The sequence below is a fragment of the Trachemys scripta genome, chromosome 7, assembly GCF_013100865.1.
Source record: "Trachemys scripta elegans isolate TJP31775 chromosome 7, CAS_Tse_1.0, whole genome shotgun sequence".
Classification (NCBI taxonomy): Eukaryota; Metazoa; Chordata; order Testudines; family Emydidae; genus Trachemys; species Trachemys scripta.
In genome coordinates, this window is record NC_048304.1 from 52,088,357 (window position 1) to 52,100,352 (window position 11,996).

The 11,996-nt window shown below is 54.2% G+C and overlaps 1 protein-coding gene across 6 annotated transcripts in view; it reads right to left on the bottom strand.

Annotated features, from left to right (window-relative positions):
• Positions 1-11,996, bottom strand: part of RNF123 (ring finger protein 123) — a 145,629-nt gene that overhangs the window by 81,825 nt on the left and 51,808 nt on the right. For all 6 annotated transcript variants that reach the window (XM_034775189.1, XM_034775192.1, XM_034775191.1 and 3 more), the window contains exons 15-21: positions 11,278-11,351; positions 10,612-10,729; positions 7,581-7,680; positions 7,174-7,235; positions 6,125-6,196; positions 4,644-4,764; positions 2,637-2,738 (exon numbers count right to left, since the gene is read on the bottom strand). In XM_034775189.1, coding sequence (XP_034631080.1) covers positions 2,637-2,738; positions 4,644-4,764; positions 6,125-6,196; positions 7,174-7,235; positions 7,581-7,680; positions 10,612-10,729; positions 11,278-11,351 — 649 coding nt within the window. The remainder of the gene's footprint in view (positions 1-2,636; positions 2,739-4,643; positions 4,765-6,124; positions 6,197-7,173; positions 7,236-7,580; positions 7,681-10,611; positions 10,730-11,277; positions 11,352-11,996) is intronic.

Sequence of the window (11,996 nt, forward strand, 5' to 3'; positions counted from 1 at the left end):
GCCCACCATTGCTGAGCATGAAGTGAACTATCCCTTGACATGGTAAGCTCCCTCGTGCTGACAGGGTAAGTGTTGGGGGTGGTCAGGCATCATAGCAATGGGGCCAGAGCCCAGACATCCCCCAGCAAGCCCCTCCTCCCTCCACTGGGTCCAGTGCCCTTCCCCTCTTCCCCAATCCTGGAATCCCCTGCTCTCCCCTTTGAGTCCCTCAGGCCCCTCCATCTTCCCTTCCCCAGAGTCTCCCTCACCTCTCCTTCAGGTTCTCCCTGCACCTTGAGGGCTCCCACCCCCTTCCATCCTTCAGTCTGTTAGCCACCAGTCCCTCCAACCTGGGCATGGCCCCCTCCATGGGGCTATCGTTGTCCCCCCTCTCCCTACCCCCAAACCTCTCTATCAATCAATCAATCCTCACATTAACCCCTTACCAGGAAGGGCACCATTTAAAATAACACAGTAGGAAAGGGAAGCATGCAAGGCAGCTAGGGCCAAATGACACAGCAGACTCCACCTAGGGGTGCCTAGATTCCCAGGCCACTAGGGACCATTGTGCTCACCTAGTCTGACCCCTGGTAGAGCACAGGCCAGAGACCTGCCCCACAAGCATTCCTGCAGTGGAGCTTTTAGAGAAACAGCCAATCCAGAGTTAAAAATTGTTAGAGATGATGGAGAATCCACCATGCCCCTGGGTAAGTTGTTCCAATAGTTAATTATCCTCACTGTTAAAAATGTAGGCCTGATTTCCAGTCTGAATTTGTCTAACTTCAGCTTCCAGCCATTGGATTGTCTCAGACCTTTCTCTGCTAGACGGCAGAGCCCATTGTTAAATATTTGTTCCCCATGTAAGTACTGATAGATTGTGGTCAAGTCAACCTTTAACCTTCTCTCTGTTAAGTTAAATAGATTGAGCTCCTTCAGTGTCTCACTAGAAGGCAGGTTTTCCAATCCTTTCATCATTTTTGTGACTCTTCTCTGACCCCTCTCCAGTTTATCCACATCCTTCTTGAATTGTGGACACCAGAACTGGACACAGGATTCCAGCAGTGGTTGCACCAGTGCCAAATCCAGAGGTAAAATAACCTCTATTCCTACTGAGATTCCCATTTATGCATCCCAGAATCTCATTAGCTTTTCTGGCCACAGAGTCAGACTGGGAGCTCCTGTTCACCTGATTATCCACCACAACCACCAAAGATTTTTCAGAGTCACTGCTTCGCAGAAGAGTGTCCCCCAGCCTGTACATACAGCCTACATTCTTTGTTCCCAGACGCATACATTTACATTGAGCCGTATTAAAACACATCTTGTTTGCCTGAGCCCAGTTTATCAAGCAATCCAGGCTGCTCTGTACCGGTGACCTGTCCTCTTCATTATTTACCACTCCACCAATTTTTATGTTATGTACAAAAGTATTAGTAATGATTTTATGTCTTCTTCCAGGTCATTGATAAAAATGTTAAATAGTGTAGGGCCAAGAACAGACCCTTGTAGGACCCCACTGGAAACACACTGGCTCAACGATGATTCCCCATATGCAGTTACATTTTGAGACCTATCAGTTAGCTAGTTTTTAATCCATTAAGGTATACCATGTTAATTTTATATCATTCTAATTTTTTTTTTTTTTAATTAAAATGACATGGTACCAAGTCAAACATCTTACTGAAGTCCACATATATTACATCAACACTAGTAAATTTATCAATCAAACTCGTAATCTCATCAAAGAGAGATATTTTAAGTTCCTTAAATACACATTTCAGAGTAGCAGCCGTGTTAGTCTGCATCCGCAAAAAGAAGAACAGGAGTACTTGTGGCACCTTAGAGACTAACAAATTTATTAGAGCATAAGCTTTCGTGGGCTACAGCCCACTTCTTCGGATGCATATATGTCTCTAAGGTGCCACAAGTACTCCTGTTCTTTTTTAAATACACATTGATTTGCATTAATTATATTACCCTCCTTTAATTCTTTATTAATTGAGTCCTGTATCTGCTGCTCCATTCTCTTGCTAGGGATTGATGTCAGATTGACAAGCCCACAATTAGTCAGGTCATCCCATTTATCCTTTTTGAAAATTGGCACATTAGCTTTCTTTCACTCTTCTAGAACTTCCCCAGTACTCCAAGACACATTGAAAATTAACATTAATGGTCCAGCAAGCTCCTCACCCAGCTCTTTTAAACTCTTGGATGCAAGTTATTTGGACCTGCTGATTTACAAATGTCTGTTTATGCATCCCGGGATCTATTTAACATCCTCCCAAGATACCAATAGAATAGAAAGTGTTCTCATCGCCATATGAGACTGCATTATCTGTTTTTTTCCCCCAAATACAGATCAGAAATATTTATTGAACACGTCTGCCTTTTCTGCATTACTATTGATGACAATCTGGCCAACGGACAGCCCTCTCCTTGTAGTCAGAACGCCAGCCCCTCCCTCCCCAGGTGCCCAGAAACCAACCCCTTCCCACTGCAGTTAAAGGACAAGGAGATGCCCATTACTCCCTAAGCTACCACAGACTGCATTGCCCTCAACCTCCTCCTTGCCCTTCCCCGCGATTTAGACCAAGATCTCTGAAGGGTAGGACTCCACACCATGCCAGTAAAGTGAAGCGATCCGATCCAGCACTCACCTTTCAGAGTCTTCTTGAGATGAGACAGGAGTCCACCAAGTCGCTGCAGGTCAAAGTAATCCACCTTCCCATTATAGAAGAGCTGAGGAGGAACATATGCCTCTGGCAGGAAGGGAACAGAGAGATTTATGGCAAGCGTCCCAGGCTGTGGCCCAGCTAACACAAAGAGACAGAGAGCACTAAGCACTGGCCCCAGCCTGGGGAGCCAGACAGCCCTGCAGATGGGTCACAAATCCACTCTGGAAGAGTTGGTTTCCAGAGAGGAACACACCCACACGTGCACAGAGCCAGGGCACTCAGAGCCCTGACTGGCCACACACTGCTCCCCTGCAGCTGCCTTGTCCTCGACAGCCTACTCATTCCACGAGTGGGGCAGGTGTCCACCCAGTTCCTAGCAACACACTCCAACCACCGAGCCACACAGTGGGGTGCTCCTGACCAATTCCAGGCTGGACAGAGCTGGGAGGCGGGGCTAAGGCTGGAATAGCAGGGTGCGGCAGGCCAGGACTGACGGGGAATAGATGATGCTAGGATAGAGGGTGTAAAAGCAGCTAGCACAGGCCCCACTGGCCAGATAGTGCTGTTCATCCTGCACTTCAGGGCTCTGACAAGCCCATCCACTCCCCTCGGAGGGCTGGTCTGTGAGAGGAACCTGAGTGGCAGAGCTACGGAGGCATGTCCTCAGAAGGACCATTCCGAAACAGTGAGTGTGCACAGTGGCGTTACCTGGGTGGAGCACTATCCCGCATTAGCGATGCCAGTAACCTCCCAGGTGTTGCCAAGTCCCAAGTGCAGTGGTACAGTTCATTATGCCGTACCAGTAAGATATTTACAGCTGGTACTGCATACCGGAAAGACAGAGGAGGAACCCACTCCCAGCCCCGCCCCCTGCCCTTCCACATAGCTGCATCTCCTCCTTCTGTATAGCAGCCCCGCCGGCGGACAGGGCTGGGGGTGGTACAGCTGCCGGAGGAGCTGCCAGCGTTCTGCTCCTTTCCCTGCTGGGAACCGCAGCAGGGAAAAGGAACTGAACGCCAGCAGCTCCTCCCACGTGGCTGTACCGCCACCAGCCATGCCCCCTCCCAGCCCCGTCCTCTGGCGGGGCTGCTGTACAGACCCCAGGCTGGACGACTCAGGAGATGCAGCTGCGTGGAAGGGCTGGGGGCAGTACAGCAGCCATGCCGGAGGAGCTGCCAGCAGGGGGCTGCCCAGCGGCCCCACGTTCTTCTGCTCCTTTCGCTGCTGCAGTTCCAGAAAGCCCTGATCCCCTAAGGAACCACAGCAGTGAAAGGAGAATGCCGGCAGCTTACTCCAGTGCGGCTGTACTGCCCCTAGCCCTTCCACACAGTTGCATCTCTTTAGTCTTCCTGACTGGGGTCTGTACGGGTCTGTCACATCTTATGGGCATTTAACATGTGCAAATTCAGCTTTATGCGGTCGGAAAAAAACAAACAAAAACAAAAAAGAAAAATAATTTAAATACTGTTCCTGTAGTGCAGGCAATTCCGCCCGCCATTACACTAAATGTAATTTTGACTATACACGGTTTTCACTTTACGCGCTGACCGCAGAACGTAACCCCAGCGTAAAATGAGACAGACCTGTACAGCAGAAGCCTCCAGTGCAGCAGGAGGAGGACAGAACCGCCCCGCCCCCGGTAATGTGGGATGGATGTGGATCATGGGGAAGGGATGGGGAGAGCATGGGGCCCTGGGCTGGGAGTGGGTCAGGGAGGAGTCATGTGGGAGGTCACGTGCCCACCCCTTTTGTGTCCCTCCCATAAGTGCAGCGTACCAGCAAAAAATGATTTCTACTTGCACCACTGCCCAAGTGTAAAGGTTCCCAGGCTGCAGGGTCATGAAAGGTCACTGCTCCTGAACGGAGTTCAAGTGTCCAACCTCCTGGAAAACAGCAGCCAGACCCCACCCCGTTCCCACCCCCAGTGTAGCGGGCTCTCCACGGCAACGCCGCTCCCCTGCTGATTGCTGGAGCATAGAGAGGCCTTACCCTCACTGTTCAGGGCTGCAGGAGCCTTGGCCTTGTGCCCGTCCCAGTAGCAGCGCAAGGTGGAGATGAGTCGATGCAGGAAGCAGACCATGTATTCTGGCGGGCACAGTACAGTCAGGTTCTGGAGGGGGCGGCAGAGCGGACAGTGAGGGAGGGTCACACTTGGCAGTCACAGCAGCAGCACGGCTTGGACTTTCTGCTCCCAGCCCCACTCTGTACACTCTGCTGTCTTGCAGACTGCGTGGAGCATTGGCCGCAGAGCCCAGCCCCAGCACACAGCACCTCCCCAGAAGGCAGCAGCCTCTCGCACAGTGCCCCTCCCCATGGCATTTCCAGGTGGCATCACAAAATCAAGTGTTGGGCCAGCCCGCGGGCCTGAAGGCATGCTAGCAGACAAACGTTTGAACGCCAGCTGGGCACTCTCAGTGGCAGAGAAGGCAAGCTGCTAAATAACGTAACCATGCAGTGGGGAAGAGCACAAATACCTAGCACAGAGTTAGCTGTGACCACTAGCATCACGGAGACCTTCAACAGCAACAAGTGAAGCAGACTGCCAGCTGGGGTTCCCTGGAGCTAGGGCTGCACTGACTTTCTCCCAAATTTCCCACCATTGCACTAACTGTGGAGCAGCTCCACCACCGGCAGCAGCGAGAAAGCACTAACCCTAGCACCCTGGCTAGTCACTGATATCTTGTCCCCAGAGATGCTCTGACCAGGGTTAAGCGCCAGTGCTCCACCTACACTAGTATCCCCCACAGCTACTGTAGTGGGACTGCACTGGGGCCTGTGCAGCCATGAGATCAGAGGGGAAGGCTGGGGCAGACACAGGCTGTGTCCCAAGATGACAATCCCTTCTGGGTGCTGAGCCTATGAGGGTATCACAAACAGCCTCTTGCAAGAACCAGGCAGCTTTGTATCATTTACAGCGGCACAATTCCCTTCATTACCCTCGAGTGGGTCCAGCCTGGGAAGGTGAGGACAGCGGCAGCATCACAGCAGGGCCGCGAGCACCTCCAGCTATCACCATGCTGTCTGCCTTCCAACAGCACCTGCCCAATAGACCCAACATGCCCCTAACGGCATGTTGCTCTCAGTGCCTGAGTGAAGGTAGGGTCATTCTCCCTGTGAGGGGCTAGCAATGGGGTCCTAAAGGGATGAGAACCTTGGCTGGGAGAGGGGTTAAAACATTTGGCTTCTCCCTCCCCACAGCCTGCCTCAACCCCAGCACCCGTCCCGCCCCAGTGCATGCTGCGTGCGCAAGCCACTCTCTGGAGGACAGCACGCCTGGCAGTTACAGGGGGAAGAGCTGAATCCCCTGGGTTCTATCCCCTGGACAGTCACTGTGCCAATCCTTTCCTGTGCCAAGAGGGCCCAGTGCAGCCACGCAGCCAGCTCATATTGGTGCAGGGCTGGGCTGCCCAGTCTGGAGGCACTGGAGAACAACACTGGCCCCTCACAGGAGGGCTGGCGCCACAACTTACCCCTCGGTTGCTAGCATTTTCCTGAAGGAACTTGCGGAATTTGTTCAAGAAGATGTATCTGGAGGCTTCCCCCTGCCAGGAGAAAGAACAGCGGTGCTTACCCAGCTGTGAGAATCCCCTGTGCTCTTCTCTCTGCTTTGGGACTGCTCTGCTCACCTGGCCCAAAATTCACCCCCAGAAACCCCTTGGGAATCAAGTGCCACACAGGCCTTGGCACAACCCTCTGCACAAGGGCCAGTTTCATCTTTGGGGACCTTTTAAGTCTTCTCGTGCTAGTCTGCATGCCCGGTGCACTCCACTTCTCCCTCCCAGCTCCCCTTCTGGCCTGCACCAAGGCAGACCAAGCTATTCCCACTGCAGACATGCATCCCGCACCACCGGCACCAATGTCCTGAGAACAACACTTGGTCCCTCCCCACGGAGCCAGTGACCTATGGACAGCTATGTTCTATTGCCATTTGGACAGCAATTTAACAAGTGCCACTAAGTAACCTGGGAGCTAGGCTTAGCAGGGCCAGTACCCACTCCACCTTCCTGCCAATATCATCAGTGCCTCCTGATGTGAGTGCGGGTTAGTCAGTAGGACCCTGCTGGGATCTGCCAGTGTGGCCAGTTAGTGTGAACACAGTATGCAATGCACAGGTGCAGAGGCTTTTAGAGGCCACATACCCATGGGGTGCAGGCTAACATATCACTAGACTCCCACAGAGGAAGGAAATTCAGCACGAGGGAAGAGCTCTGGTTTCTGTGTTGGACACCAAGGGCCAAAGCAGGTGACTCACAGAATGAGAAAATGCAGTTCAGAGATCCTCCACTCCCCCTTAACACAGAGTCCACGGCTCAGGGAGCAATGCAGCTTGCCTGCACAGATCAACACGGACCGCTGCCCTCTCCAAGGCTGCCTCTCCGCATCCAAGACTGGGGGTGCTTGGTATGGTATGGCAGAAGTAGCCCTGGGTGGGGAAAGGCTGAGCAGCTCTGCCTTGAAAGCCCTGCAGTCCATGGATGCCGCATTAGAGGGGCCCACAAGGTGTTTCCATTCTACTTACCCCTCCTCGGTCTTTGTTGTTCAGAAGCAGCTTCAGGATCTGAACCTGGAGTTCTTCCACCACTGAGAAAGGGACACACAAGTCAGCCATCAGAGGAAGTGCCCTGAGAGCTCAGAGCCCATTCACCCCCATGCCATGGGCAGAGACTGCCCCCCAGGAGTCAGGAAGGCATGCTCAGGCCAGCACGGCACTGTCCATGGCTGCTGGGCCCTCTCGGCCTGGCCCCCGGCTCCCACTGCGCGGCCATGGGAACACTGACCAGTTCGGCACACATGGGCGCGCAGCTGGCTCCTCGCTGCCAAGGGCACTTGGAGGCAGCTCAGATACCCGTTCTGTGATGATGTGAGTGCATTTCGCCACACGGCTCTACAAGGCGCTGGTCCCCCAGTAGTGACCCCCTCACAGACCTTCAATGCGTTTTTTGAGCCGCTGGCAGCCTCTGTCATATGCCCGCCGGCGCAGCCTCTCCTCAGCACTCTCCTCCTTCACCTCCTTGCTTTCCTTGCCCTGGGGTGAGAGGGTGGTCGACAGTTAACCCCAGCCCAGGACCGGCACACCAAGCCCAGCACCACAGAGGGACAGCGGCACTTCCTCCCCAGGGAGAGCGAGCGGCCTGGCAGCTGACGGCCAAGCTGGGAGCCCTCCCTGGAGTGTCACAGGTCCCCCATTAGACACGGGAGCCAGGAAGGAGCCACCCTGCTCAGAGCCACGCCCCTGCCACAGTGCCAGACCTCTGAGGGGTGGAGAGCAACTGGACAACCCCGCAGAATTGCAACAGCAACTTGGGAGGGAAGCCCTGCCCCTTACCCTCCTGTAAGGTATACCTGCCCCCACCCCGCAGCAGCACACAACCCAGGTCAGACCGTGACAGATGGCAGTGGAGGGGTTGGGAGCCCTTGGCGCACAGAGGATACAGCACAGATCTGCCAGTTCTCGTGTGAGCACAGCCAGGGGGTTCCCCTGCCTACCCAGCCAGTGGACTGCACCCCAAAATGTCAAGAGGTCAGCAAGGGAACAGGGCTGCCACCCCCTGCAATCCTCTCCAACGTTCTTCAGCTACTGAACTAGGAGCCTACAAGCAGCACTGAGCTGGGGGGCTGGCAGCTGCTGAGTCCCACTGGGCTGGGAGAAGGAAGCAGCAGCTGCCTTGTTAGAGCCCTGCTTTTAGTGCCTTGTCCCACAGAGTGACCCAGCTCTGTCTCTTCCCTCCCTTCCCCCCTGCGAAACACCATTCCTTTCCCAGGAGCCCCCAGCCTCATCTCCCCCTGCACCCACTCCCAGGAACAGCCCCGAACCCAAACCCTCCCCCAGGACCCCCTCACAGTACAGGATCCCTCAGTTCAACCCCAACCCCTGACACACCTTCCCAAAAGCAATTCTCCCTTCTCCCAAACCAAATTAAAGTCAGTCACTCAAACCACCCCCACCCCTAAAACCAACCACAGTAGAGAGCAAGGAGGGGAGCCCCTAAACCCTGAGAGCTCCATCTCCCGGGAGCCCCAGCTGCCCCCCTCCATTGAAGGGTCCAGGGCTCAACTCCTGCTCTCTCCCTCCCGCCTTCCTGTCACTGGAGCTACAGCTTGAAGGCTGCTTTGCTTCCTTGCCCAGCCTGGGAACAAAATAAGGAGCTATCAGGGAGTTTTTCAACACATCCCTCCACTCCCTGGCCCCAGCATGTCCCACTGCACCGGCCTCAACCCCCTGGTGCCCTGTGCACAGCACTAGTTAATCTCTCTCTCTCTCCAGCTCAGGGTGCTTTTGACACATCATCTACATAGACTCAGCCAAGCCCACCCCACTTCACCCCAGCAGACAGACACCCCACCCAGCTTGTCCCCAGCAGCTGACAGCAGGAGACAGCAGACAGCAGCTCAGTCACTGTGAGCTATTTTAACTTCCATAGAGAATGCCCTGCCAGCATCCTGCTGGGGCTCCTCTGTCGATCGCAGCTGCATGCCAGGCAGAGAGAGGCAGCTCTGGGAGCTAACAGCCCCCAGTCCCTACCTAGAAGCCAGTCAGCAGCCAGTGCAGCTCCTTGGCACAGGGTCACAGCAAGGTACTCACTGCCCTTAACCCCAGAGACAGCAGGGACTAGTGGGCAGCACTGGACCTTCCTCCCAAAACCTCCTCCTCCCCAGCCACCACACTCCTGCCCATCACTTGGGCCCGTAACCAGGTCGCTCGCTGACTCCGCCTCTTACTGGACCCAGCATTCAGGCCATGTCCAAACCCTGATGCTTCCTCTTCACACTCTGCCACACCCAGAGTATCGCTCCTTGGTGCTGCCACCTCCTCCTGGCTGGCTCTGGCCCCTCACTCCCCTGGGCTCCACGCAGAGCAGGCAACTCAGTCACCTTCCTGACTCATTGCTCTGCCCTCTCACCCCTACCAAACCCTGCACGCCCCAGTCATCTCCACCTCCAACATGGCTCATCACCTCCCCAGCAGTGTACGGGGGCGTCAACCTGCCTCCACTCCACCAACATCCCCAGCCTTCATCACCCACCTGTCAGCTCCTCCCACGCCTCTCAGAAGCCCCAGCCAGCCACTGCCTTTACCCCCTCAAAACTGCACCTTTCGCGTCTCCACACCACTGTGGTGCTGCAAGAACCGGCCTGGGGATGCCACTCAATAGGTGCTGTGCTGTGACTCTCCCTCGCTCTCCCCCCCCCCCCCCCCCGCAACTTGGTTGGACCTTTCAAACAAAGGCCCAACTACAAACGGGACCATCCCTACCACGCCTAAGTCGCTCAGGCAACTCTCCAGCCCCAGCGCCTGGCTCGTCCGTGCCCGGCAGACTGAGCTCTCCAGATAGGGACCGTGTTTGTACAGCGCTGGCACAATGGGCCCCAACAGGGCCCTGAGGTGCTGCCAGAACGTGTCAATAACAATGCAACGACCTGGGACCCAGGAACTGGGTTCTATTCCCAGGACTGCCATGCTGTCGCTGGGCCAGTCCCTGGCTCTGTCAAACGGGAGGATACCAGCCTTCGGTGTCAAGTGCTCTGATCATGGAGAAGGATTGCTACCCATCGTTCTGACTCCACACCCTTGAACACCACACTGCAGCAGTCTGGTCTGGAGGGGACAGAGGTCCCCACATAGAAAGAAATGGCCACAACATCCGGGCCAGACACAGCTGAAAACCCATCCCAGTCGGCATGGCTACCTGGCTATCTAACCCAGCCACAAAGTGCAAGCATGTCCCAGATAATGGGGCACTCCCTAGCAGGAGGCAGCTATGCCTTCCCCAGCCTGCCACCATCACGCCTGCCTCAGGTCTCAGCCAGACACCAGGCGAAGCAGTCAGCTTCACCTACTTAGCCAGCTGGCAGCACAGCTAGGCCTTCACTCTATGATCGCACACACACACACACACACCCTACTGAGCAGGCCAGGCATCTTTCCCACTCCCAGCAGAGGCATGTCATTGCACACCTCTTTGGTGAAGCGGTTTGGCCACCAGGTGGTGGGGATGAGCTCCTGCAGGCCAGCCTCCTCCACACGCAGGGGGCTCTTGATGTAGAAGAACACCACTGAGCGGAGTATGTCGAAGCTGTGCGGGAGTTAAGTGAGAAGCCCAGCAGCTCAGCTGGGAGCACGCACAGGAGGTCAGCCATACAAAGAGCCCCAGAGGAGGGAAAAGCAACCCCACCGCTAAGATGGGGTTAGAGGTTAGGCACCTTTCCAAACAAACTCTTGAATCCATCTTCATGAGGTGCTTGGAAATTGGGGGGATCCCACTGAAACGGACAGGCTGGGTGCCGGGGGGGAGGAGGGGGCTGATTGCTGTGAAAGCTGCTTTGGTGAATTCTCTGTGGTTTCACTCCATGAGTCGGCTAACGGATACAGAGTGTGGAGTTTGCATAGACAGAGAGAAGCAGGGCATGGGACAGGAGAAAGAACGCAACAGGATGCAGCACAGTCTGGAGAGCTCCCCTCCCTTCTTCAAAAGTGAGGTTCCATGGAGAATGGTACCAGCCATTCCTGCAGATACAAGAAGCCCCCAGCATGATTCGCCTCAGAACACAGGGCACCCAGGGAGAGGAAACTGACTGGATTTTCTAGAGGGTATGTCGGAATGGGAGTAAATGCAAAAGATACAGGACATTGTTGAGCAGATATTTCCTGGACTTCTCGTGCTTCAGGACTGCAATGGTGAGCCGGAGGTAATGGATCTGGGGAGAGAGATAAAACAGAGTCAACAGGAAAAGCTGTATCCCAGGGAAGCGACAAGGGTTCAGTTACCAATTCAAGTACACCCGGAACAAAGAGCTGCCACATTTCAAGTCAGCAACTCAAGAGACTGACTGCGCTCTCTGAATTGATTTGGCTTAACAGAGACACGGTTCAGGGGTGACTTGGGAAACAAATATTTAACAATATGTTCTTCAATCTAGCCACAAAAAGTAAGATCTAGTGACTGGAAGCTGAAGCTAAATAAATTTAGTGACTGGAAATAAGGAGTAAATTTTTAACAGTGAGGTAATTAACCATTAGAACAATTTACCAAGGGTCATGCTGGATTCTCCATCACTGGCAATTTTTCAATCAAAAGGAGAAGTTACTTACCTGTAACAACAAAGAGTCTGGTGGCACCTTAAAGACTAACAGATTTATTTGGGCATAAGCTTTCGTGAGTAAAAACCTCACTTCTTCGGATGCATAGAGTGAAAGCTACAGATGCAGGCATTATATACAGACACATGGAGAGCAGGGAGTTACTTCACAAGTGGCGAACCAGTGTTGACAAGGCCAATTCAATCAGGGTGGATGTAGTCCACTCCCAATAATAGATGAGGAGGTGTCAATTCCAGGAGAGG